General features: G+C 39.9%; 2 protein-coding genes across 7 annotated transcripts in view; both read right to left on the bottom strand.

Moving 5' to 3' along the window:
- Window positions 1-6,839, bottom strand: part of npnta (nephronectin a) — a 55,180-nt gene extending 48,341 nt beyond the window's left edge. For 2 of the 5 annotated variants that reach the window (XM_028594850.1, XM_028594859.1), the window contains exon 1: window positions 6,289-6,839. In XM_028594850.1, the coding sequence (XP_028450651.1) occupies window positions 6,289-6,359 (71 nt within the window). In that variant the 5' untranslated portion in view covers window positions 6,360-6,839. The remainder of the gene's footprint in view (window positions 1-6,288) is intronic. The other 3 variants (XM_028594879.1, XM_028594889.1, XM_028594868.1) reach the window with 2 other exon arrangements.
- Window positions 6,840-10,670: 3,831 nt separating this feature from the next.
- Window positions 10,671-22,953, bottom strand: part of gstcd (glutathione S-transferase, C-terminal domain containing) — a 58,218-nt gene continuing 45,935 nt past the window's right edge. For both annotated transcript variants that reach the window (XM_028598424.1, XM_028598433.1), the window contains exons 9-12: window positions 19,677-19,810; window positions 16,662-16,692; window positions 13,595-13,664; window positions 10,671-11,444 (exon numbers count right to left, since the gene is read on the bottom strand). In XM_028598424.1, the coding sequence (XP_028454225.1) occupies window positions 11,254-11,444; window positions 13,595-13,664; window positions 16,662-16,692; window positions 19,677-19,810 (426 nt within the window). In that variant the 3' untranslated portion in view covers window positions 10,671-11,253. The remainder of the gene's footprint in view (window positions 11,445-13,594; window positions 13,665-16,661; window positions 16,693-19,676; window positions 19,811-22,953) is intronic.

The following is a 22,953-nucleotide window of genomic DNA, read 5'->3' as shown; positions in this document are numbered from 1 at the left end:
ACTGGTTCCTACTGTTCAAATGTCCTCTATTATGGTAAATTGAATATATATATATATATATATATATATATATATATATATATATATATATATATATATATATATATATAATTTTATTTGCCCCATTATGATTATGATCCCCGAACCCAAGTTGACGTTCACAAATTGCTTGTTTTATTGCAACTGACCAAATATATATATATATATATATATATATATATGCAATTTGTGAACGTCAACTTGGGTTCAGGGATCATAACGGAAAAAGGGAGATAAGGCCATAAAAACCAGATGGAACCAAGAAAAAGTCAATGGTCTATTATGACAATTGAATCTAAGATTTGTAGTTTTTCCAGTATGATAATGTGATAGAGCTGATATTGTGTTTGCCCAGAGGATTTTAACAACAACAAAAAATGTTTTCTCAACATGTCAGGATGAGAACGGCATGACGTTTGTTTCTGAGCACATGACGTTAATAAGACTATGAACAAAGGAGCAGAGTTTGAACGGGCTCCCAGTGGATGGTGGGCAAGCGGTTTCTGGGAGGTTGTTTGGTGATGTGAACCTCATGAGACAACAGGTCCTGGACTACTGAATCAAATATTTCCCTCGTGCTTTCTCCTACATACTCATAAATAAAACACACACACACAATTTAGCTGGAGGCAGTTGTGCACCGCAACGCACTCTGAACTTAAAACTGAGGGTTTACTACAATTCACCAGCTCACCTGCTCATCACGCCAACTCAGCAGCAATGTCAAATACACATTTTCTTAGAACATGTGTATTATGGCTTGACAATTACAATGAATCTCAATCAATAATGAGAGTTACAGTGACACTGCACTGCACCTTTTTAGATACATCTTGTCCCCAGTGATATTCTACTTAACAGAGAGCTGGCATATCAAATGGACTTGAGCATAATACCTATATTTATTACCCTGGGGCTCTGAATACTGATGCTAAATTACACTAAGCCTTGAAGGAACTCGAGCAGATAATTATTACCCTTCACGCATGCCTTGTGACACCCTTCCTCTCAAGCACACGCTATCAGACAAGGTTGTTCCAGGAGAACCTGAGAGGTTGATATTCACTATGGGGACGCCATCCTTCTTCCATTGTTTTACTAATGGATAGAGCTGGCCGATCTCCCTTGCCTGACAGTGTAGACTAATCAGTCCATCGCTCAGAGGAGCAGTGTGGGGTGCAGCGTGATAATCGGGACTGTGGAGGTATATAATGCTATCTATCTATCTATCTATCTATCTATCTATCATCACTCCATACTGAAGCATGCAAAGCGTGACTGATTTCTCTCACACACACCCATAGATGTTGATTGCTGCATTTGTAGCACCTTGGTGTGAAAGACTTGCTCGGACCTGCCAGGCTCAGCTAAAGGCACGAGCTCGTGGAGTCATAAGGTGTCTGGTGTCTTAATGAACCACCTCGGCTGCACACGCTGCCAGATCTGCATGCAGCCTGCCAAGTCTATCACATTAACACACAGCACCATGTGGGATATTGACAAATATCTGAGGTAAATCAGCTGGCCTATTTAAAAAAAAAAAAAGAATGCTTTTCTATACAAAGAAGACAGTGGAAGGTATTTACTAAGTGACCAGAAGAATAACAAGCACCTGTATGATGTAATGCAATGCAACACAATAGCGCTCCAATAAACACTGCTACTAAAATGTCTTTGTTGACACTTTTATGGCACTTTTCATGCTGTGCGTTGACACACTTCAATAGAACACCATATTGAAAGATGTCGATCTCATTTACATCTGTGGAGGAGCCAAATGTTGGAAACACCTTACAATATACCACAATGGAGAAGGTTATTTTACATTATGTTACATTGCTTTGGCAGAACTTTTCGCCCTAACTGACTTATGATAAGTGCATTCAACCTCCGTAGGAACAGAAGGTAGATGTTGTCAACAATTGTCAAGTGCACTCTTTCCAACCAAACAGCTAAAAGCATGTTCAGTGCTGCAATTCAAGTGCTTAGAAGAGTATTTGTAAGGGAATGAATCACTTGAAAGTACTAACATTGCATGTCTACTAGAGATGTTCCGATACTGATACCAGTATCAGTATCGGCTCCGATACTGCCTAAAACGCTGGTATCAGGAAGTACTGGAGTTTATGCACCGATCCAATACCACGTAATAAAGCCCTAAAGAAAATTTACATTAAAGTAGTTTATTTATGTTCTTTTTCCGTTATAACTGACTGTCAAACTGGAGAATAAAAGAAAGTTCTACGGCATTCATTGTTTGTGTTTGTTTATGTTTCACAAATAGTTTAACCTGAGCCAGACAGACAACAGAGATAGAAATCATATCACATCCATACAGGGATAGTAGTATACAGCTGTTAAAACATAATAAAATATATGACACACTGGTATCGGATCAGTACTCGGTATCGGCCGATACGCAAGTTCAGGTATCGGAATCGGTATCGGGAAAAGTGGTATCGGGCCATCTCTAATGTCTACATTGCAGCCTGAAAAGGCTTTCTGCAGTGAAAGAAAGGCAGCAACTCTGCTGTCCTCTGTGGGTTTAATTCATGACTGTGGGATTTAACCCCATAGACTACAGCCTCACAAATTTCCACAGAATCAACTCCGGCACAAGTGTCTTGTGACAGAGTGTATTGTGAAGCAGACCCTGCCAACAAGCCACCTGACCTTGCTACAACTCTTTGTTTGTGAGCAGTGACGGACTGGTAATCTGGCATTTGGGTAGATGCCAGAGGGGCCGAGGGCCCTCATGGGCCGTTTGGGCCGGCCGGCCAATCAGAGAGCCGCATGATTGTCACAGCCATGCAGCCACTTAATTGTAAATAGAGGACCATATAATTTCTCTTGGCCCCCTTTCAAGCATCAATAATAAAGCTCTTTGGTTTAACTATAGCCAAATTTGTCCAAATCCTTCACACTTAGTGAAATGTAATCTGATCAGTATTTATACCACATTTGAGTCTCTCGATATCATAGTCATGGTTACCCTCTACAGTCACGAACTTTTACATTAGTCTGTATTGTTTTGTAGCAAAATTACTTATTCAGATCAGATGTTCAAAAACTTAAACATGCATGGTTTGAAATAAAACAAATCTACCTGCATTTCTTTTATATGAATATTTGTTTGCAAAAGTTAAAATGAAGCAATGCCTTCTGGGAATTTCAAGACAGAATCGAGTAGACCGCGTCTTTATACTGTCTATGGTCTGTCAGCGTGGTTGTTGGAAGTTGAAAATTGGAAGTTGGAAGCTATACTGTTGACAAAAAAATTAATCGAGGCATCAAGCGACACAAGGGGGTGGGGGGGCAGAGAAAAAGAGAGAGAAATATAAGAGAGCTGATGTTGAAAAATGCTGCAAACTGACTGATTTGTTTTTAAAATCACTAGCAGCTTCAGCTAGCATTAGCGCTAATACTGCTAGCATGTTAGCGACACATCTGAGCCAGCACACCAGGGAGAAAGACAAGACAGGACAGTGAGGAATATGAGGAAGAGGAAGAACAAAACGAGCAAGAGGAGGATGAAGAGATAGACATGGATAACAAATCTATGGAACTAACCAACACAGAACAACAAGCCTGCTGTGGGTCTGTATGTGGATTAACTGAAGCAACAGAGATGGAGACCAATGCTGCAGGAGGGAGTGTAAGTACAGTAAGTTTGGCTACTTCAGAATATTATATTATAATGGAGCAGCTGGCTCTGATGATTTATTCTTTTTTTTTTATATATAAGTCTATGTTTTGGTGAAGTTGTTTATAGCATGGGAGTTTACGTTCACCATCACTGGGGCTATCAAAAGTGCGTGTTCTTTCCGTGCATCAAAAGTTCTATCTGCGCCTGAAGACATGGCTAGACTGTTATGGTGACCTGTGATAATAATATGTTTCATTGTCCATGTAGCACTTACACTTGCTCAGTGAAAATGACCCAACAAAAAAGCAGAAAGAGACGTCATAAACTGGAGTGCGGTATGCTGAGTTTTCAGTTTCAGTTTGTTTAGTGAGGTAGCACTTGAATACATGTTTCTCAATAAAAGACAACACTGAACAGAGAGTCTTATTGTTCACTCTCAGAAAACATTTGGCAAGGTTACGCTTTAAATCTCTTCTATGACTCCTAATAAAGATATCGCCACATTCTTCATTCCTACATTGACATACGCTAGATGTTAAACACTGAGAAAACTAGAAATGTATTATTTTTTAAACTTCATACTGCTTGTTGGGTTAACCATAAAATTCTCATTTCCAACCTCTGAAAGCCCAAATGTGGGTCTGAAATTACAACGCCAACATAAACTGGCACCAGTCCACGGCTTCGGATTATTACTGAGGAGGTCTGGTATGTGCTGCTTGGCAGCATTGGACTTAACAATTTAGTGACATCACTAGGGAAGAATATCCTCTACTGTATGTGTGTATGTATTTAGGCTGCTATGTAACATGACATGAAACCGGCTGTCCTTGAGTCCTTGGTTGGAATGTGACAACAACAATTGCAACAGCACAATGTTTTTAGCGACAGATTTGCAGGTAAGCATATTATGTGCAGCTATGGGAGAACAAAATGATCTTGCCAATTTTGCCCGTGAAGGACCCTTTAGGACTAGATGGATAAGCCTGTTAGGATAGCTCTCAAAAAGGCAATAAGTAAGAGAGAGCAGGTAATAAATGGCTTTTTTGCTTGTGCTCGGTCTCAGGGGATATTCTCTCAATGAATTAATATTGAGGCAGAGACTCAGACCCGGGCAAGTTTATACCCATAAAAATTGGCAAATTATGGTCGTGGTGACAAGCTACTCCATCAGCAGGGATGTTAATAATGTACAATATGCTGCTGCTAGGTTAAAGTAAATGATGATTACACAAAGGCAATGCGTGAAATGAAAGTTAAAGCCCTACACATCTCATCAGACCACGACCTGTCACATAGACATCAGCCATGGGGATTAAGAAAAAGAGAAGTCCTAAATAATAATAATATTGGATGTGCTTGCAAATGCCCTTCTCCTTCATTCTCACTGTCACACACACTTTTACTTCTTGCTAAAAACTAATATCCAAATCACTTCTTCTGAAATACTTCTGAACACAAAATTAAAAGAGCCAAGGAGGGGGGAAAAAGGCTATATACCTCCAAGTGTCAAAATCTATCAACAAGCACGTGGAATGGCAGTCAGCCTCAAAGGGCTTTTCGAAATGCGTGCACACTATTTCAATAACAATTACCTCCAATAATCTTCAAAAGTGTTTTCATTCATTTGTGAAACATGAGAAAGGATCTTGCTTTGTGGCTGAGCCTGTCTGACAGAGATACATGATAGAAAATAAAGTACAATACTTGGCTGCATTCTCTGTTGGAGATGTAGGGAATTTGGCAGTAGGACTCTGTTTGTGTAACTCTCTCATTGTTTGGATGGTCTTCGGTCCAATTTTATTCTGATCTCTAGAAATCCATCACAATATGACACACAATAAGAGATGGAATATAGTGTCGATTTTACACAACTCTTCAAACTGTAAAAGCACTCTTTAAATAGTCCTACAAATTAGCCTTCAGCCAATGAACATGAATGGTGCAATTACTTTTTCCACAAACAATTTAGAAATATGTTTTAACTTGTTCCAGTGTTCCTAAATTACAACTTGGTTTTATGATGCTTGGTTGTAAAAAGTAAAAATGAAAACAATAAAGCACCTATAGGCAGATCGAAATTGGACACATGCATTCTTTGGAGTCTGGCACGTCTTCACACCTCTGTCTTTACATACTTCATCAGACTCGTGTTTGAACATGAAGCACCGGGCAACGTGCTGTCACATCACTTTACAATCAGCCTGATATCTGCACGAGACAAGAACCGCTTGGTGCGATGTCTGAACATGGGAAAAAAAACTGCGTCTGCTATAACAGAATGTGTGTGCTCCGAGGCGCAAAACCACTTGGCTTATTACTGTTTTCGTCAGAATAAAAGTTAGGATGATACACGAATCATGGTGGATTTTAGCGCACGTCATTTCACAGGAGCAACATGTTTTCACTCACATCTAATTTGAGTTTTGCAGCTTGGATCATCTTAAAATAATGCTTCAGTTTGCAACCACTCCAGTAAGCTATCTTTAACCAAAGGCGCAGTTTTTTGTTTTGTTTTTCTTTTTTGCAGAAACAGTCTATAAATGGACTGAACTGTGATGCAGGCTCTTACTCAAAAAAATATTTCAACCATGTGCCCTTACCTGCCATCAAAGTCTGCACTTGCTCCAAAGCAGCAGCTGCACAACAACGTCAACTTTATCCATAAATCCATGATTTGGGGAGTTACGCGCCCACGCTGCTTGTTATTCTCCGTAATCCAAAATCACCGGTTAGGAAACCGCGGAGGAAACAATTAGACGAGTTTCTGTGACGCACGCTGAAGGTGCACAGGTAGTCAATGTCTGCTGGCGTCCGTCAGACTGTTCATGTGCGATATTCAGGAGATACGGGAGTGGAAATCAGTCCGCTTACTGGAAGTAGAGTGACCCCGATGTGTGCGTGAGTGTGCGTGTAGAGCGGGACGCTCTCTGCCGGGAAGAAAGCGCACCTCTCTCTCTCTCTCTCTCGCTCTCTAAGTTCAGTCAGCGGGCTCTCCAACCAACAGCACCCACTGCAGTCAGACCTCGCCTCCAGTCTTTTAAATAACCAGCGGTCAAAACACTGCGGATATCCAGCCAGCCACACGTGTGGGACTTCACATGTAACGTCATGACCTGTACAGCCAAGACGAAGAGAGCTCCAGCCGCAGCTCCGTGGCGCGCATGCTTCGGAAATGCCTTCATTACGGTAATTGCATAGCCTGCTGAGACACGCAGGTGCTTCGGCCACCCAGGTAGATGTTGCTCACACGGTAAAGACAATGCAGGGGAAATTACTGAAGGTACATTTGGAGAGTCCAAGATAAACTGCACGAACAACAAAATGAGTGGTTTGACATTGTTCAGAGGCTTCTTGAATAAATAGAAAGGCTTTTGTTGGACCTGTAATTATTAAGCACTTCGTGGTATGGCTTTTGATTGATTGATAGTTGTTGGTATATTGATTTTTGTCTGCTTTGTGTCACATATTTTTGTCGATTGCGTTATTGTAAAAAGAGGAGCAATCAGCTGCTTTTCTTGAATGCATTCCCCCTCCATCACACTTTGCACATCTTGACAATATGATGCACCTTTTATGAAATTGCTGGGTCTTTATTATTTCCATTCTTCAACAAAAGGTCAAGTCTGGAACCAATTATCTCCTGCTTGACTCAAAGGCAGCACTTCATATTAAACAAGTCTGGTGAATTGCACCCCCTGTCTGGGGGCAAAATGATAGAGGTCTGCCTTATTGCCACACTTCTGCCTCGAGAATCAAAGTCAGTCTGTCAATAAAATAATTCTAAAACTGAACGCCATGATTTACAATAGCCTAATAGAGCAGGAGATGGATGAGATGAAGGTTTGATACGATTACTGCTTGCTGCTCAGTCACCGCCGTCTTTTGATACATGGCATTGTTGCCTTGTTACGCCCCGTCACCGATTTGATAATAAATCTACTGTATGCGCCGTTGGCACAGAGACGTTTGCCATCTCTGGAAGCAAGTGATCGGAGAAATGTGTATAATTAAACTATTAATCACATTGTTTCCATGGCTGGACTGTGAGAATGTGATTCCATGATAATGCATTACATTTAAAAACGAATTATGGGTTATGCAGATGTTCTAATTTATACCACATTACCAATAATATGTTGTGGAGAACTAAGGCTGATCATATGAAACTTCATATGTCAGATCACCTAAACGCAACTTTGTCTCACTGTATTCCAAGTGGTATTTAACTCAAATTAAGTTCAATTTAAACAGATTCTTTCATATGTTTTATTGTTTAATTGTTTTTAGACAAATTTCAGATTTATTTAGCATTTTCAGCTCATGCTGTGTACTGAGACTCCTTATTAGAAATGAATTTGAACTAAGTCATTGGAATAAGCTCCTGAACACTGAATCTACAGTGATTTACCTATATTTAGAGCCAGTTCCAGGAAACAACCAAGGAAATGATAAATAAATCAAGAACCATTGTGGTGCTTGAAGTATTACAAAAAATAAAAAAATAAAACTTTCTAGAAATGTCTAAATTACTCTGGATAATCCACAAAACATGCTATCAAGTGTCAGGGGTAAATGAAAAAAAAAATGTATTTTTGTGATGTGGGTGAACTCACCTTTTAATGAACCCCGTGGGGGAAGGGGAGTCATTAGTAACATCCTGAACACACTGCTACAGCAGACTAAAGTAGAAAATAAACACAAAAATAGAAAACAAGCAGAGAAATCCTAAACTGGGGATATATAAGGTGACAGCATATGTGAGAAGCATCAGGGAATAGATTGCAACATTAGGGTGTGCAAAATAACAGCAGCTGGGACCTGCTGTAGCAACCAAAGATGAAATGTGTGCATAATAATTTGTTGTTATTCCCGACTTCTATAATTATGCTCAACGTTGTTCATTAGAAAAAATATACAAGTGAAATGAAAATGTCATGGTAATGCATGTTAAACAGTAGATATAAAAGCATGATATTTAAGATAATTAAAAGGGCAGCAGAGGCCCCTTGTATCCATTCCATCAGGGATTGTATTTTATATGAGTGCCAGTTTTAGTAACCAAACAAACAAGGTTACCGTTTGTAAAAAGGGACAATTCATACCAACAGGGAGGGACACCAAATATGGAGCAACAAACTGTTGCCGACAAACGGCCATAAAACTGCCAGTGTAATGACGTTGAAAACCTAGAGCAGATGAGTTTTAATTACAAGTAATAAATGAAGTTAATTAAACAATGAAAGCACCATTATTCCCTAGAGGTTTTCTGCTGCAACAAATTGTTCAGGTCAGAGCTGCTTTTTAAACCTGCACAAATATTGAAGAGATGTCCTCTGAGTTTTACATCAAAGTGTTAATCCATGATTATATCAAACCCTTACTATCAGCACATACATAAATACTACTCATTGATTAAATCTACTATGTATATATACGTTTTCTTCAATCACAGGTCCCTTTTTCTCCAAACTTAAAAAAAGAAATCATTTATTTCTGTGTCCATCTCACATCTTGTCAAATTTTCTATTGATGTCAATCAGTTAAATATATAATAAACTAAAGACTATCTTGTGATAGGATCACTCCAACTGCAACGCCAGATCGGGCTAGAGGCGCAGAGTGGGGGAGCCATTCCCTACTTCCTACCCAGCTACTTCCGGCCCCTCTGCGAGTTTGAAAACGGGTGGGGTCCGACAACACCCATTTTGAAACTCGTCCTTCATTTTAATCTCAGTTTAGAGTGTCTTCTACTTTTTTTCCCCCTTTCCCCTGCTGCTGCAACAGTGTGAATTTCCCCATTGTGGGATTATTAAATAGAGTTTGAATCTTGAATCTACACACCTGTAAAGGTTTGTGAGTGCATTTTGCATGATTGCAACATTATCACAGTGATAAAATCTGGCAGCAAATAAATAACAAACACCTGGAAAAGTAGTCAAAACCGCCTCCGTGGCAGTTCCCGCTACAGTCGGTGTCTCCAGGACAACATTTTGCCATGATGACACACACACACAAACAATGCCAGTGTCGCGGTCGCGGCTGGTAAAAATGCATCCAGCTCAGTGTATCACCGACTCTTATCTGTACTCATAGAAAGGCTTCACAAGGCTGATCATTAGTAAAGGACCACTGTCTATTTACATAGAAATAAGCTCAGATATCTCACCTATTTTCTCTAAACAAAGAATCTTGTTTAGTCACCTTCCATCCCAAAGTGTTTGGGTTAAATCAACCTACTTCACACCTCAATATTCTCCTATCTCTCATGCAAGCTTTAAGTAGTGCCACCTACTCTCTCTTTTTCTATGCCTATGAATTTCTGTAACGTGCACTTGTGCAGAGCCACAAACTGAACAGGGAGTCAGACTTCTCCCCTTGGAAGGAGCGGTGTCTGGCCATTGACCTCGGGATAGATTGACTCTGCTGACTGAATTCAGATGAGCCCGGCGCTGGAAAAGCCTGCACCTCTCTCGTCTATCCCTTTAGTGTGAGCAAGAAAACTAGCTTTCCGGCTACCTCCCCTGATTTCTCAAGCAGCTGCAATACACTGTCAAAGGTGACAACACAGCATTTTTCAGAGAAACTGATAACCACTTTAACCTGGAAGAATGAAAGCTTAAAGGGGCTAGAGTGTGCCTAAAGTATTCAGGTTTGGAAATACGGAGCGTATTGTGTGATTTTCAGCTACAAGGCAATTGAATGTGCATCTAATCAAGCACACTGACCTTTTTGCCAGCATCATAAAATATGCATTGCGGCTGAACATATTACTGCATGCATGCCGTATTCACATTCATTCTTTATGAGGAATAATCACTTTCTCTGTAGAACAATGGCAAATGCTATATTTTATTTCTCTCTTTCTATATCCCCCTCTTTCTCGGTCATCTCTCTCACACACACACACACACACACACACACACACACACACACACACACACACACACACACACAGTAGATAATGATAATTCCCCATCTGATCTTCAAGTGCAGATTACTTTTATCACTGAATTTCTGAATTCTTCTCTTAATACCAACAGAGGGAACAGAGAAAGGTGACTGCTGAGTTCTATCACATAAGGCCTCATACAGACTATTTGCAAAAACAGCATGTGGAAGTATGGTGTGCTTAATTCGCGATGTGGGTGTGTAATTCCTGCTGCTTCTGTTTACGCTGACAGCTTGATCACACAATTTAGGCAAAGACACAAACGCAACAAAGCAGTTGGTGGGAGGCTGGAGCTTTTACTACAACTAAGCGTCCAATCACTGAGCACATTAAACAAGGGATCACATCAAAAATTACAACACACCTTTAACTTCAGTCTGAAAGAGATTTTAGACTTTTGGTAGTCTGGAAATAATGAGAAAACTTTTTATTTCCCAAGGCTGTTTCTTAAAAAAGGGCTTTTAAAAAAATAATTAAAAAGAAAATGTTTGGGGTCGGTAGAAAATAGTTGTATTCTCAGCAACATGATGACACAGCCAGGAGCCACAGAGGCTGGGTACTTTATCAACTCCTGACCGCAATGAAGATGATCTGCTGTGCACCAGTGCTTGCAGTCCTAATTATGCACCAGTGCTTCCAGTTGGCTAGCACAGACTTCCAGTCCACTCTTGTGCGGCGGCCTTCCCACCAGCATGTTGTTCTTTGGCGAACAGCTTTCAGGCTCCATAGTCATCACCCGCACTGAGTACCCATGAGTCTCTGCTGCCCACAAGCGATCCAGGTCTACGAGGCCCATACACTGTTTACCTGCAGTGGTACAAAAAGAAAAATGATTTTATCCTCCAAAAACTAAATTATGCAGTTTTAAGCATTTACTAAAAGAAACAGACATTTCCTTACAATTCTTGTGATGATAGCTACAGGTATGAACAAAATACCCCACCACCACCCCTCCTCCACGCAGTTGCTAGTAGCCAAGGAAGACACGGAGGATTAAAAAAACATGATGGACTCTTCAGAAGAGGTAATTATCTTCACTCGAGCTTCTGCACGGGAAAGTCACCGGACGACACAATCTTCTGAACATAGCCATACTGAGAAATACAGACAGAGTTGTGTGGAGCTGATAGTCTTGATTAGCTTTGTATCAACTCATTTGGCAATGGCTTGAATGTAACGGACATTTATTAATATCAAAAAGTTACGCACTAAAGCTTTAAGCCAATGCAATACTGATATTTAAGAGTAATTAAAAAAACAACAGATTTCAATATCCAGATAACATATATTCAGACATATATTTCTTTTTAACATTATTACATGAAATAGAAGAGAGAAACCTATGAAACTGCACGGAAATGGCATATCTACCAACATTTAGTCAGGTGACAAATTAAAAGGAAATCCTTGAATAAGTGATTGGCTGCCATACATATGTACTTCATGACACAACTCGTGCTCTGTGACATGTAATAAAAAGGCAGAGCAGGCTGACTTGACTTCAATTTTGGATCAAAATGTCAGAGGAAAAGATTAAAGTGGCTTTGTCTTTTGAGTAGACATTTCCACAATATCCCAGCCCACAGGGCAATAGTGGGTCAGTCAATGTTTTGGTAATAATGAAAATGAAGTGAATCATAAGATGTGTCCTTCACAGTCCTCAGATCTTGACAACGTCTAATTAGTCTAATTGAACAGCATTCATGATAGTGCTACTGCTACTATTGGTTGGCATATTGTAAGCACTCTTTTGTCCATTCCCTGTATGTTCCTAGCATTTGTGTGTATCAATACCCTACAGAAGCCACTTACAGTATTCATCAACAACTTCACACTGATTATTACGCTTTTCTCTTAGGATTTCCTTTAAATTGACTTCAGATGTATTAGGCAGTTAGGTAGCAGGTGGCAGACAGTTAATGTGAGCTTTGTTCTGCCATGCTGTCTAGATGGTCAGAGTCACAGTGATAGGCTCTGGAGAGATGGGATCAAACATGGTTAGAAAATGTTAGTGGGAGAGGTTGAACCCTGTTAACTGATAGAGAGCAGAAACTCTGTGACAGGTGGTGTCAGGTACATATGAAAGGGCTTCAGACTGACGAGGCATTGGGGAGCCTCCTCAGATTCAGAGGAAAGCTTTGATAAGCTGAATAAGTATCAAGGGGAAGGGAGTTCTCAACATTAATGAAACACTGTACAGTGCAATTTCGGTACAGGCATGAAGGTTTCAGCCTGACAAAACCGTTCCCTCTGAATACGACAGCGCCGATCTGTCAGCTGCTCACTGCAGCTGTTTTGTCACTCAGAAGAAACCCCTGCATTAACATTTTTTTCACACTCAAAAAATCTAGACCGTTTGAAAAGGTAGAGTTGTGGAGTTAGGTCACAGTGTACAAAAGTCTCAGAAAACACAACATCGACATGTACTAAGATCAGGGGACATGGGGAAGAAACAAAAATTGATGGGTGAAAAGAAAAAATACTTTTGCGTTTTCCTGAGAAACTTTTTCAGGTTGGGAAAAACAACGTCAATGTACTTCCGGGTCAGTTTGGCACCATGGAAACAACCATTATTGTCTGTCAAACAGAAACCCCAATGCCGGGAGTCACAGCGGGGTGGCCAGCGGCAGCGATCTCGGACCACCCTGTATCCCTGCCTGATCAGCACACTTTTCTGTCGCTGCCGTTACACAGGTTAAACCCAATGAATGAATAATTGAATGAATTTAAACAACGCAATTAACATAAAAAATGTACGTTAAAAAAACCATGGTTTCAATACAGTAGCCAAACAACAATAAATATCAAAAGGTAAATCAAATCACATTTATTTGCCACATACACAGTACAACGTGTAGTGAAATAATTGTACGCCTACCTCCAAAAAGCATCTAACAAATAGAAAACAATAGAATTGAGTGAATGTTCCGTTAAAAGGAGAAGATAGTAGACAGTACCTATGTGTCGCCTTTCAAGAGGGAGCTGGACAGCAGTTTGGTCTGCGAAGCGACAGAGGACCATGTGTTCCTGAAACAAGGACAGACAATGAGTACAAGATGTGTTTATTGCAAAAGTAATTAATACTACCCGCTAAAGCTCTGGATGAAATCTGTCTCAAAACTACACTACTACTACTTTTCCTCCAGCACCACCAGCAGTTTGACATTTTTCGTTTTAAGGAAAATATATCTTGACAAAAATATAAAAATATATCTTGATGGATTACCAAGAAATGTGTTTCCAATTGGTGACCAAATGTATTACTTTTGGTGAACCCCTGGCTTTTAATCCTGCTCTATTCTCAGGTTTCAATTTGCCCGATACTTAGGTGTATGATCTGAAAATAATGTAGTTTGTGTTTAGTGCTTATTAGCGCATTTTAGCATGCTAACAGGCTAATCTAAGAAGGTGATCTGGCAAATAGTACCTACAATAAAATCAGCATGTTAGCATGGTCACTGTGAGCATGATAGCATGCTGATATTAGCATACAGCTTCACAGAGACACTAGCATGGCTGTAGACTGTCTTGCTTCAGTGCCTCGTCTCTTTACAGGGCCACTGGACGGAGTAACAGTGATCGATCAGATTGATTTCTCTCCATTGTGTGCATCACTTGTAGACCAGTTTCAACCCAGTCTCACGGCAGTTCCTGAAATGGTCATGTTATTTAATCTTGTGATTCGTGTTCACAGGGATGTTTTTGTAGTTTTTTTCGTGGTGGCCAGCACGAAAATGTAAACTAATGTATTTAAATGGGAAGCATATGTCGTGGTCACAGCACGACTACGGTAGCGAGTTGTATGAAATGCCGAAAATCCGCGTAAGGATATTGGTTGGGGTGGTGGATGGGTCAAACAATTGACCGGGGGCCTGGGATCACATCCCGCGTTACTGTCACACATTCCCTGCGGCCGTCTCCCGGCGTGTGAGGCGTCCTTTCACCGTTGTTTTTTTCCTTAACCCAACCTCCGCCATCCCGTTATTGTCGCGCGTCCACCGCGGCCGTGTCCCGGCGTGTGATACGTCCTCCCCCGGGGTATGACGTTTGTCTTCCCCAATAATCTCCGTATAGACCATTTTGTGCTGGCCACCACAAAAAAAACGAGAAAAACGTCCCTGCAAACTCGAATCAATAGATTAAAAATAACGTGACCATTTGACGAACTGCCGTGAGACCGTGTTGCCAGTTTACAGTACGCTAGACTAATTCATCAAAAAAGAAAACATGGAAGGACTTCATTTGCATGGTAAGCTCTTTCAAAGATTCTTTGAATAAAATCATATGTGTAAAGTCTCCCGCAAGGCCAGATGAACCATGATTATTTATTTGTAACCAAAGGACAAGTTTTCCTGTCCTGTTTTTACCTCGCTATGGTTCATGGAACAAATGAGTCGTTGAGAGCGGTTTGTCAGCTCTAACTTGCTTTTTACTTTAATTGATACGATTCTTCACTCCAACAGGTCGACACTGAATGCAAGGCCACAGAGCAGGTGCTTAAAGTTAGTGCTGAGCACCAATATCTCACATCATTAGCCCTTTATTCCAGCGATACACCATTTGTCAATGTGCTGACATTCTGTTTAACTACTGTAGTTCAGGAAGGACAATACGGTTCTGCTCTAAAACAATGTAATGCTGCTTTTACTTCTGTAGGTGTCGGCTGGGGGTTTGGAAGGCAGAGAAACAGGAAACAGTGAGGTTCTCTACACTGAGCCCAAATGAATAGCAAATATCAAACATGGTTGTTGAAAGCAAAACCACAAGGGGAGGCAGGGGAACTTTAGAGGGTTTGAAGTGGCAGATAATGTGTCTCCTGGTTTACAAAGAATACAAATTTCTCCTGCTGTGTGGACAGGTGTTAAACTTTTCATTTCCAGACAGAAAATATGGCAATTGTTATTTATTTTGCTCGCTGGGCTTTTCGACAAACAGTAGAAAAATCCTATCTATCACAGAACAATACACTTGCCCAGTGTCTTGTAAATAATATTTAATCTTCTGTGCCTCTCAAGCCACGTCTGTAAAAATACGTTTCTTCTAGTGCACAACAAAAAAGAAGTTGGAGGTGGTCCGATGTTGTGACATGTCAAGTCTTGAGGACCTGCAGCAACTTTTACACAGATTCTCCCCAGGGGCACTGACAGGTCCCATACATCATCATGTGATGGGCCCTCCCAGAGCACAGTGCTGGGTCTGTGCTGAGCGATAAGGGTCTGAGAGACTAGAGGGTGTGAGCCTCCCTCCCTCTCACTGCCTGGGGTATAGCCATTTCCAAGACAGTGATGAGAGCACATGAATCTGATTCATTTTATTTTACTGTCCTATAAAATAAATGAAAAAACAAACAGGAAAGCAATATAGGAACAAGCTCTTACTCACGCCAGAGCGAAATAAAGCCATGTCAATCAGTTTTTATTGTTTTAGAATCGTGGTACATCCAAATTACAAAAAGGAGCCGGTTGTACCGGCTTTTCCTTAAGTCAAAATTAGCCTAGTTAGAACATGAGTGGAGAGAACTATGTGGAGATTTACGCATTACTAAATTAATATATTACAGTGTTTAGTTATTATGAAATGTTTACACATACTAACAGCCAGGTGTGACTGTTACGTAGCTAACTGAACCAACTCATAAAGCTAATGGTAGCTTGCTAATATTATAGGACCTGTATAGCGGGAAAGGTAAAAGACAATATGGAATATGGTCAATCTGAACCGACACATGACAAAGTGCTGTTTAACCATGATGTAAACTGGAAAGTGGATTTTCAATTACATTTCATACAAAAAAAGGAATTGGCAAAGAGAAAAAAAAACTTCTCATTGTGTTGTAACCGAATAATGAACATGTTTTTAAATATATGTCATGACTCATGACCCACAAAGGTGTCTTTCAATGTGCATATAGGTGAACTGAATGTGAAAAACAATCCTTGTAAAAACGGAGTTGCTGTAATTCAATATTATGTACTTGATATTTTGAGTGCAAATTAATAATAAATGCAATAGAGGGAAGCATACCTTATAAGTCAGAGTCTCTTGAAACCTTTTGCTGGGAAAACAGAAAAAACAGAAGATATATTGATGTTAAAGTGCAGTGATTAAATTGTGGCAGTAAAATGTGTTTATTACACTTATATATGTTATATGTTTGCCTGCTCAGCTTTGTGGTGTAGATTCTTTTTTATAAAAAATAAATAAATCAATTTACAAAGAAACTAGGAATTTATAACCAAATCTAAGGCTCAACAAAACACAAACAGCATGCATTATTCCTAAAACATACCATTTTATCTCTGGGGGAAAACATGGCTTTTTCTATGACATGGAAACAGAGTCAGTTTGTTTGTGATGGTTAAATGTAGACCAATCATCACTGAAGCTAATTAAGTCAACATGAAGAGGGTAAAGGGTTAGGGGCCAGTCAGGTCACATGGAGAGAAGTCTTAAGTTTAATTATTCGGGCCTTAATGAAACGGGCAGTTTAGTTCCACAGCTCATAAAAACCTGTAAACTGCCTGGAATGTCTACATCTGCAGAATATCCACGAGTACCTGGAACATGACCTGAGGGGAAAACACTAAAAGTATCAGGACGAAGACTGACACAGTCAGGTGCATAGGCCCCTCACATACACTGCAAGACTGCCCTCCAGAGACACAGCTTCTTGTTGTCCATTACAGATGCAAAGTCTTTTATTACTTTTATTGTCATTCAATTCAATTTCAATTTTATGAGGAGTCAGGAGGGTTGAAGTGTCAAGTTAGCAAAAGTGAGGAGAGGAAAAACTAAGTATGTGAAAACTCTTAAATATTTTATACTTTACACTGAGAGTCCTCCCCAAGGCACAAGGGCCCCTTAAAAATCACATATCAGAATACCTGAAACATAGTACACAGTCTAACCACTGTTCACACATCGGTGTGCAATTATGTTCAAGTCCTGGCAACCATATCTAAGAAACAATATCTATGCTTCATGATACATTTCTGGTTGTGGGGGAATGAATCAAAACATAGCTGACAGCAAAACCAAGATCTAAAATTGATGGTATGCCACCGTACGCTCGTTTGGCATAGTTACCACTTTAGAATGGGCATATACCACTGGTCGGTTTTTGGTATGCCGCTGCTGTTCTGTAAGCTTATGGCACATATAAACATTATAATAAGACTTCCGCACAACAGTTAAATGCTCTGAAAATATATTTAACAGTGCAGAATCAGACACACAACTCATTAACGTTATGCCACTCATGTTCCACTGTCATATAGTGATTTTTACTGATATATACCACTGCTAATTTTGACTATTTCACTGGCAGATACTGCTGTGCACCGACATACCACCGGTAGTGTCTCTGCAATTGTCTGGATCTCATGTGGCTGCTGTGTTTGCTGGGTGTTGAGGAGTGTGGTATGAGAAAGCACTTTCAACCTTTCACTGGATCATTGCACTCTGGTCCAGGCATGTAAAACTATAACTTTTAAACTAAACAAGAGTAACTCTAATGAACATGATTTTTTTTTTTTTTTTTAAATGAGTCATGACCCATGAAGAATGTGCATAATCTGGATTGAGTTGCATAGTTGAATAATATAATAAAATGAAAGATCACTCCTCCTCCTCTGTCACGTACCACTCCCCACTGGCTTACGACGATTCCATACTGGCATAACCGCTGCTGTGTGATACATGACAACGGTATGTCACTGCTGTTCAGAGGCCACTACTGCTACTACTCAAAAAATCTACAGGGTACCTTTAAGTTTATTGAAACCTACAACTTTTTTTTTCACCAACAGATTTTTTTTTAGGTAATGACAAAAAGCATTTATTTAAAGACTGAGTAAATAAAGAAACAACACTGGACGCCATGGATGATGGGCAGTTTGTGACTAGAGTTACAACCCCTGAAATCCTGCAAGAACACAAACTCTGTTCTAAAATGGAAACTGACGTCCATGATGCTGCATCCAAGGAAAAACGCTAAATTTGGATTAGGAAAAGAATAAGACATATTTTATTAATTCCCAAGGGGAAATTAAAGGCTGGATGAAGAGATGAGGAAAAGAAGGAATATGCAGAGAGAGCTGGAGGTGACTCAGCTTAATTTTAGGTAGGTACATCACTTTTTACTCACATTACTCCTAATATGTGATATCCCGAGTCATAGTTTAAATAATGAGAATGGTGGCAGTGACTACATCAGGAAAAATAATCTGTAGACATGACACGCTGTATGATTTTGTCCCAGACCCGGAACAGACTTTGTCCAACTTGGTCCAATCAGTCTGAATGCCAACATCATAACTATAATCAGCTCAAAAATCCCAATGGGTATCTCCACTTTAACATGCTTGTGATCACAGTCTCTTTGTCGCTACAACAGCAATCCTACACAACAGTGCTTTGTTTCGAAGCCTTCAGTAACCCAAAGTGGTTATAGCATCAAACTACCTTGGAATGATTCTGCTGCTATAGCAACAAGATCAACACCATTTAAGTATAGCCCTTATTTTTCCTTCTCTGTTTAAAGAACTGAAGTACATTTTCTGTAACACTACGTATGATAAGTAATTTCAGTAAGAGTAGCATTCCATGTATGTACTGTACCTCCAATTGGATTTTCCTGATTTGTTTGTAAAATCCAAGACAGCATCTACAGAGAACCCCCATTCTCTGTTGCTGACAGATTTGGGACTGAGATTAAAAAGGTGAGGGGCGGAACATGTTGTGACACTGCTGCCTTGTACTGTCAGTGGTGGTGATAAGACACAGGAGATGAACAAAAAGCAGTGACAAGAGATAAAGATTTTGTGTGAGAGAGAGTGTGAGAATGAGTGTGAAAATGATGGAGAGTGAGAGCTCCACAAGAAAAAGTGAAAATAAAATCCCTAAGAGAAAATGGCAGGGGAGAGAGGCACCGGTGCTAGCAGGGCACTACACTAACAAGAAAACAACAAGGGCAGAAACAACATTTTAAAAAGCAGAAACCACAAGAAGGTGACTGAGGTGCAGTAAGCAGGTACAAACCTCTTGGGAAAAGTGAACTTGATTGCGTTCTGGATGAAGCCGTAGCAGCATGGGCTGATGACGAAGGCGGCTCCTGCCTGGATACAATGCTCCATCACCATGTCTGTTGCAACGCCACATGCGTGGAGGGCAACCTGAAGTTAAACAAAGAAAGCAAATCCAAAACGTGTTTTCACCAGTAAATTCTAAGCTAAGCAAGACAAAAAGTGAGAGCATTCAAAAGCATTCACTCGATCCAATGGATCACTTCATAATGGCTGCTGCTATTAAATACATACTGTATATGTATGCTCTCACAGGTGCAGACTCTGGGAGTTAGACCAAACAAAATGTATTAGTGCTTTAGGAGCAGAGGCACGGATGTATCTGGAATCCCATAGAGTGGGTAAACTGTGCGTGGTGATGAACACCTAGCTATGCATTAGGAATGGTGTGATTATATATTGGATGGCAAAAAGGGACTAAAAGACCCAATGTTACAGCCTGTCTACATTCCAGCCTGCAAAAATAACTTGTGATTCCTCAAAGACCATTCTTTTAATATCCAAAGTACAGTGGTAAAATAGATGATTTCCTCTCAAGCGTACATTGGCTAAATAGATTCTCCGTTAATGGTCCGCATAAAATGCATTATCAACAGTATGGTTTGATAATAGCTACTCTGGCTCACTGAAATGAACCCCGTCCAACTCAAGCAGCCACCTCAAACTTCTTTTGTTGTCTTCCAAGAAATTGTCACTTGGCCTCCGGGAGTCTGAATCTACGGCACGTTGCCTTGACAGCAGTGCCACAGAGCAGAATTTCAGACTCGGTCAGGACAGGGCTAAACCAAGATTGGCAGCAGCTACAAAAGATTAGAGAAGATACAGTCACTCTAAACATGACCAAACGTACTCATAAAGTCACCAAAATGTTTGGGCGGGGGTACATTGCTCAGAGGTGCTTAAGCGCTCCCTGGAGATTGGACAGCTGAAGCAATCCTTCAGCTCACAACTACACATGAAACCAAAGGCATATATTAAAAACCTGCAAAAAAAAATTTATATGCAATTTTCATAGTCTACACTCTGAAACAAGTCATTGGATCTATGTTCAGAGCTCCACCTGGAAATATGATGAGTTTGGTCTTTAAATGTTCATCATCAAAGAATCGTTTATTCCACTTCAGAAAGATGTGCACTGATTTTAACATTAAGTTATACAAGGAGACTCTGCACATGAAGAAATAACCAGAAACGGAAAATTGGGGAGTTAACATTGATTACCTGCATGGCCTTGCATCTATTTGACACCCAATTTTCTATCCAGCATTTATTCATGGCATAAGGGAAAAGCCTAGCTTATGTTCATTCAACAGAATATTTCAGGCTGCTGATTAGGAGGAGGAGTCCCTATCAGAGATTGCATGATGTTACATCCCCCACATCTAAAGCAAAAATAATTAACAAAGTAACACTATCGCTTTTACCCAGCTACTTAATGTTGTACATTAGTCATGCTGTGGTAAACCCTAATTACATTTTATAACCTTTAGCCTCGATTTAACACCAACACAAAGCCACTCAACCAAAAGAAATGCACACAACTAAAATAAAATACATTCTGGTATATTTTGATAAGTCATTATGCATTTCCAATTTTTGATTTGGAAAGATTCCTTGCTTTTAAATGGCTGAAATTTTCTTTTGTCTTTGTCTGTTAAAGCAATATTGATGAAGCCATTGATGAAGCCATGTCCCAGCCCAATTTGGTTTATGGGATGCTAATTACAAATGGATGATGGAAAGAGGTGAAAATGTATGCGAGGCTGATTTAAAACCATCTGACAGACATACAGTATTTCATACAAGCCCTGCTAAGCACATTTCTGCACTAACATTTCACTGGAAGAAGAAATCATGAATCAATTTGCAACAACCAAAAGAATCAAGGGTCATTTATAAAACTGGGTTCTTTTATTAATCTTTTGGGGAGAGGAAACGCTGTTTCTATCTGTATCTTCCTCTCAATAATCGGATCACAGAAATAATGGGGCTTCATTATTCTCTCTCATTCAAGTAATTACTTCCCTCACCTGTCCTATGTGGGCCTATTTGGAAACAATATTGCAGAAGAACAGTTTTAGTGTCTGTCTTTGCAGTGTTAAGAGTTTTAAATGTTTAGATTATTAAGAAATCATGCTTTTGCTTAGCGATTCAAGTAAATTAGGGCCATCATCAATAAGAATTTTATATCAGCAGAACTGAGTGTCGGGTATGTGTGCCCTAGTATGTGTTTGTATATCATTTCACAAATATGTGTGCACTTATTTGTGCAGACTAGAATAAGTGTGATTACATTGAATCAGAGAGTTGTTTTCCTCTCGAAGGTGAATGTGATGTTGCATTTGACTAAATATAAACAGACTCAATCTTTAAAAAAAAAGAACTAAGAAAAACAACAACGTGGAACCCTTAAAGGTCCAATATGTAATATTTGTACTGTAATAAATCCAAAAATGACACCAATGCCTCATCAGATATTAAGGAAACATGTTAAACTGAAATACTATCTTTTCTGACAACAATGCTAATGTCAGTATTTTTTCTTTTTGAAATTTACATTCCGTGACGGAATTTATGTTTATGTTTTGATCTGTGTGTTGTTATCAACGGCCCAGTTTGACAGGCAGGCCGGGTTGCCAGATATACCTGTAAAAACGTAAACCCAGCACGCTACAGCTGTAACGTTAGTACAGCCATGAAAGCAGCAAACAAACGAACAGGATCAACGGAGATAGATTCTACATGACATAAAAAAAGAAAACAGCATGTTTCTAACAGTTGCGTGACCAGAGACGTAACAACCCCCTGGTAAATATTGGAGATGTATTTGAAAGATGGAGACAGCTTAGAGCCCAAAAGGACGCAGAGTTGGCTTATTTTCTCCTGAACAGGTAAGCATTAGCTTCAGGCTAATTTATTAAAGCTACTAGGGATGGGCATTTTTTGTCATTTCAACATTTGTGTACTCACATTGAATTATATAGCTAGAGTACCCGAGTTGGTTACTCGCAAAAACAATATAGCCAGTAAAGTGATCCCGACTGGTCCTGGCTAACGCCGCCATGCTAACTCTGCTAACTGTTAACGTTACCGGGAGGACCAGGCAGGCAGCCCATGGCTGTTTACAACATGTAGTTTAGCGGCTGGAGCCGACAACGGTTATTTTAAACCACGAGAGGGGGGCTGTAAATCGGAAAGAGGGGACTGTGAGTTTGCAGTGTGTTTAGCGATTG

Source organism: Perca flavescens, chromosome 2 (genome assembly GCF_004354835.1).
Source record: "Perca flavescens isolate YP-PL-M2 chromosome 2, PFLA_1.0, whole genome shotgun sequence".
Classification (NCBI taxonomy): Eukaryota; Metazoa; Chordata; class Actinopteri; order Perciformes; family Percidae; genus Perca; species Perca flavescens.
The sequence above is the reverse complement of the archived record's forward strand: the minus strand, read 5'-3'. Positions and strand labels throughout refer to the sequence as shown.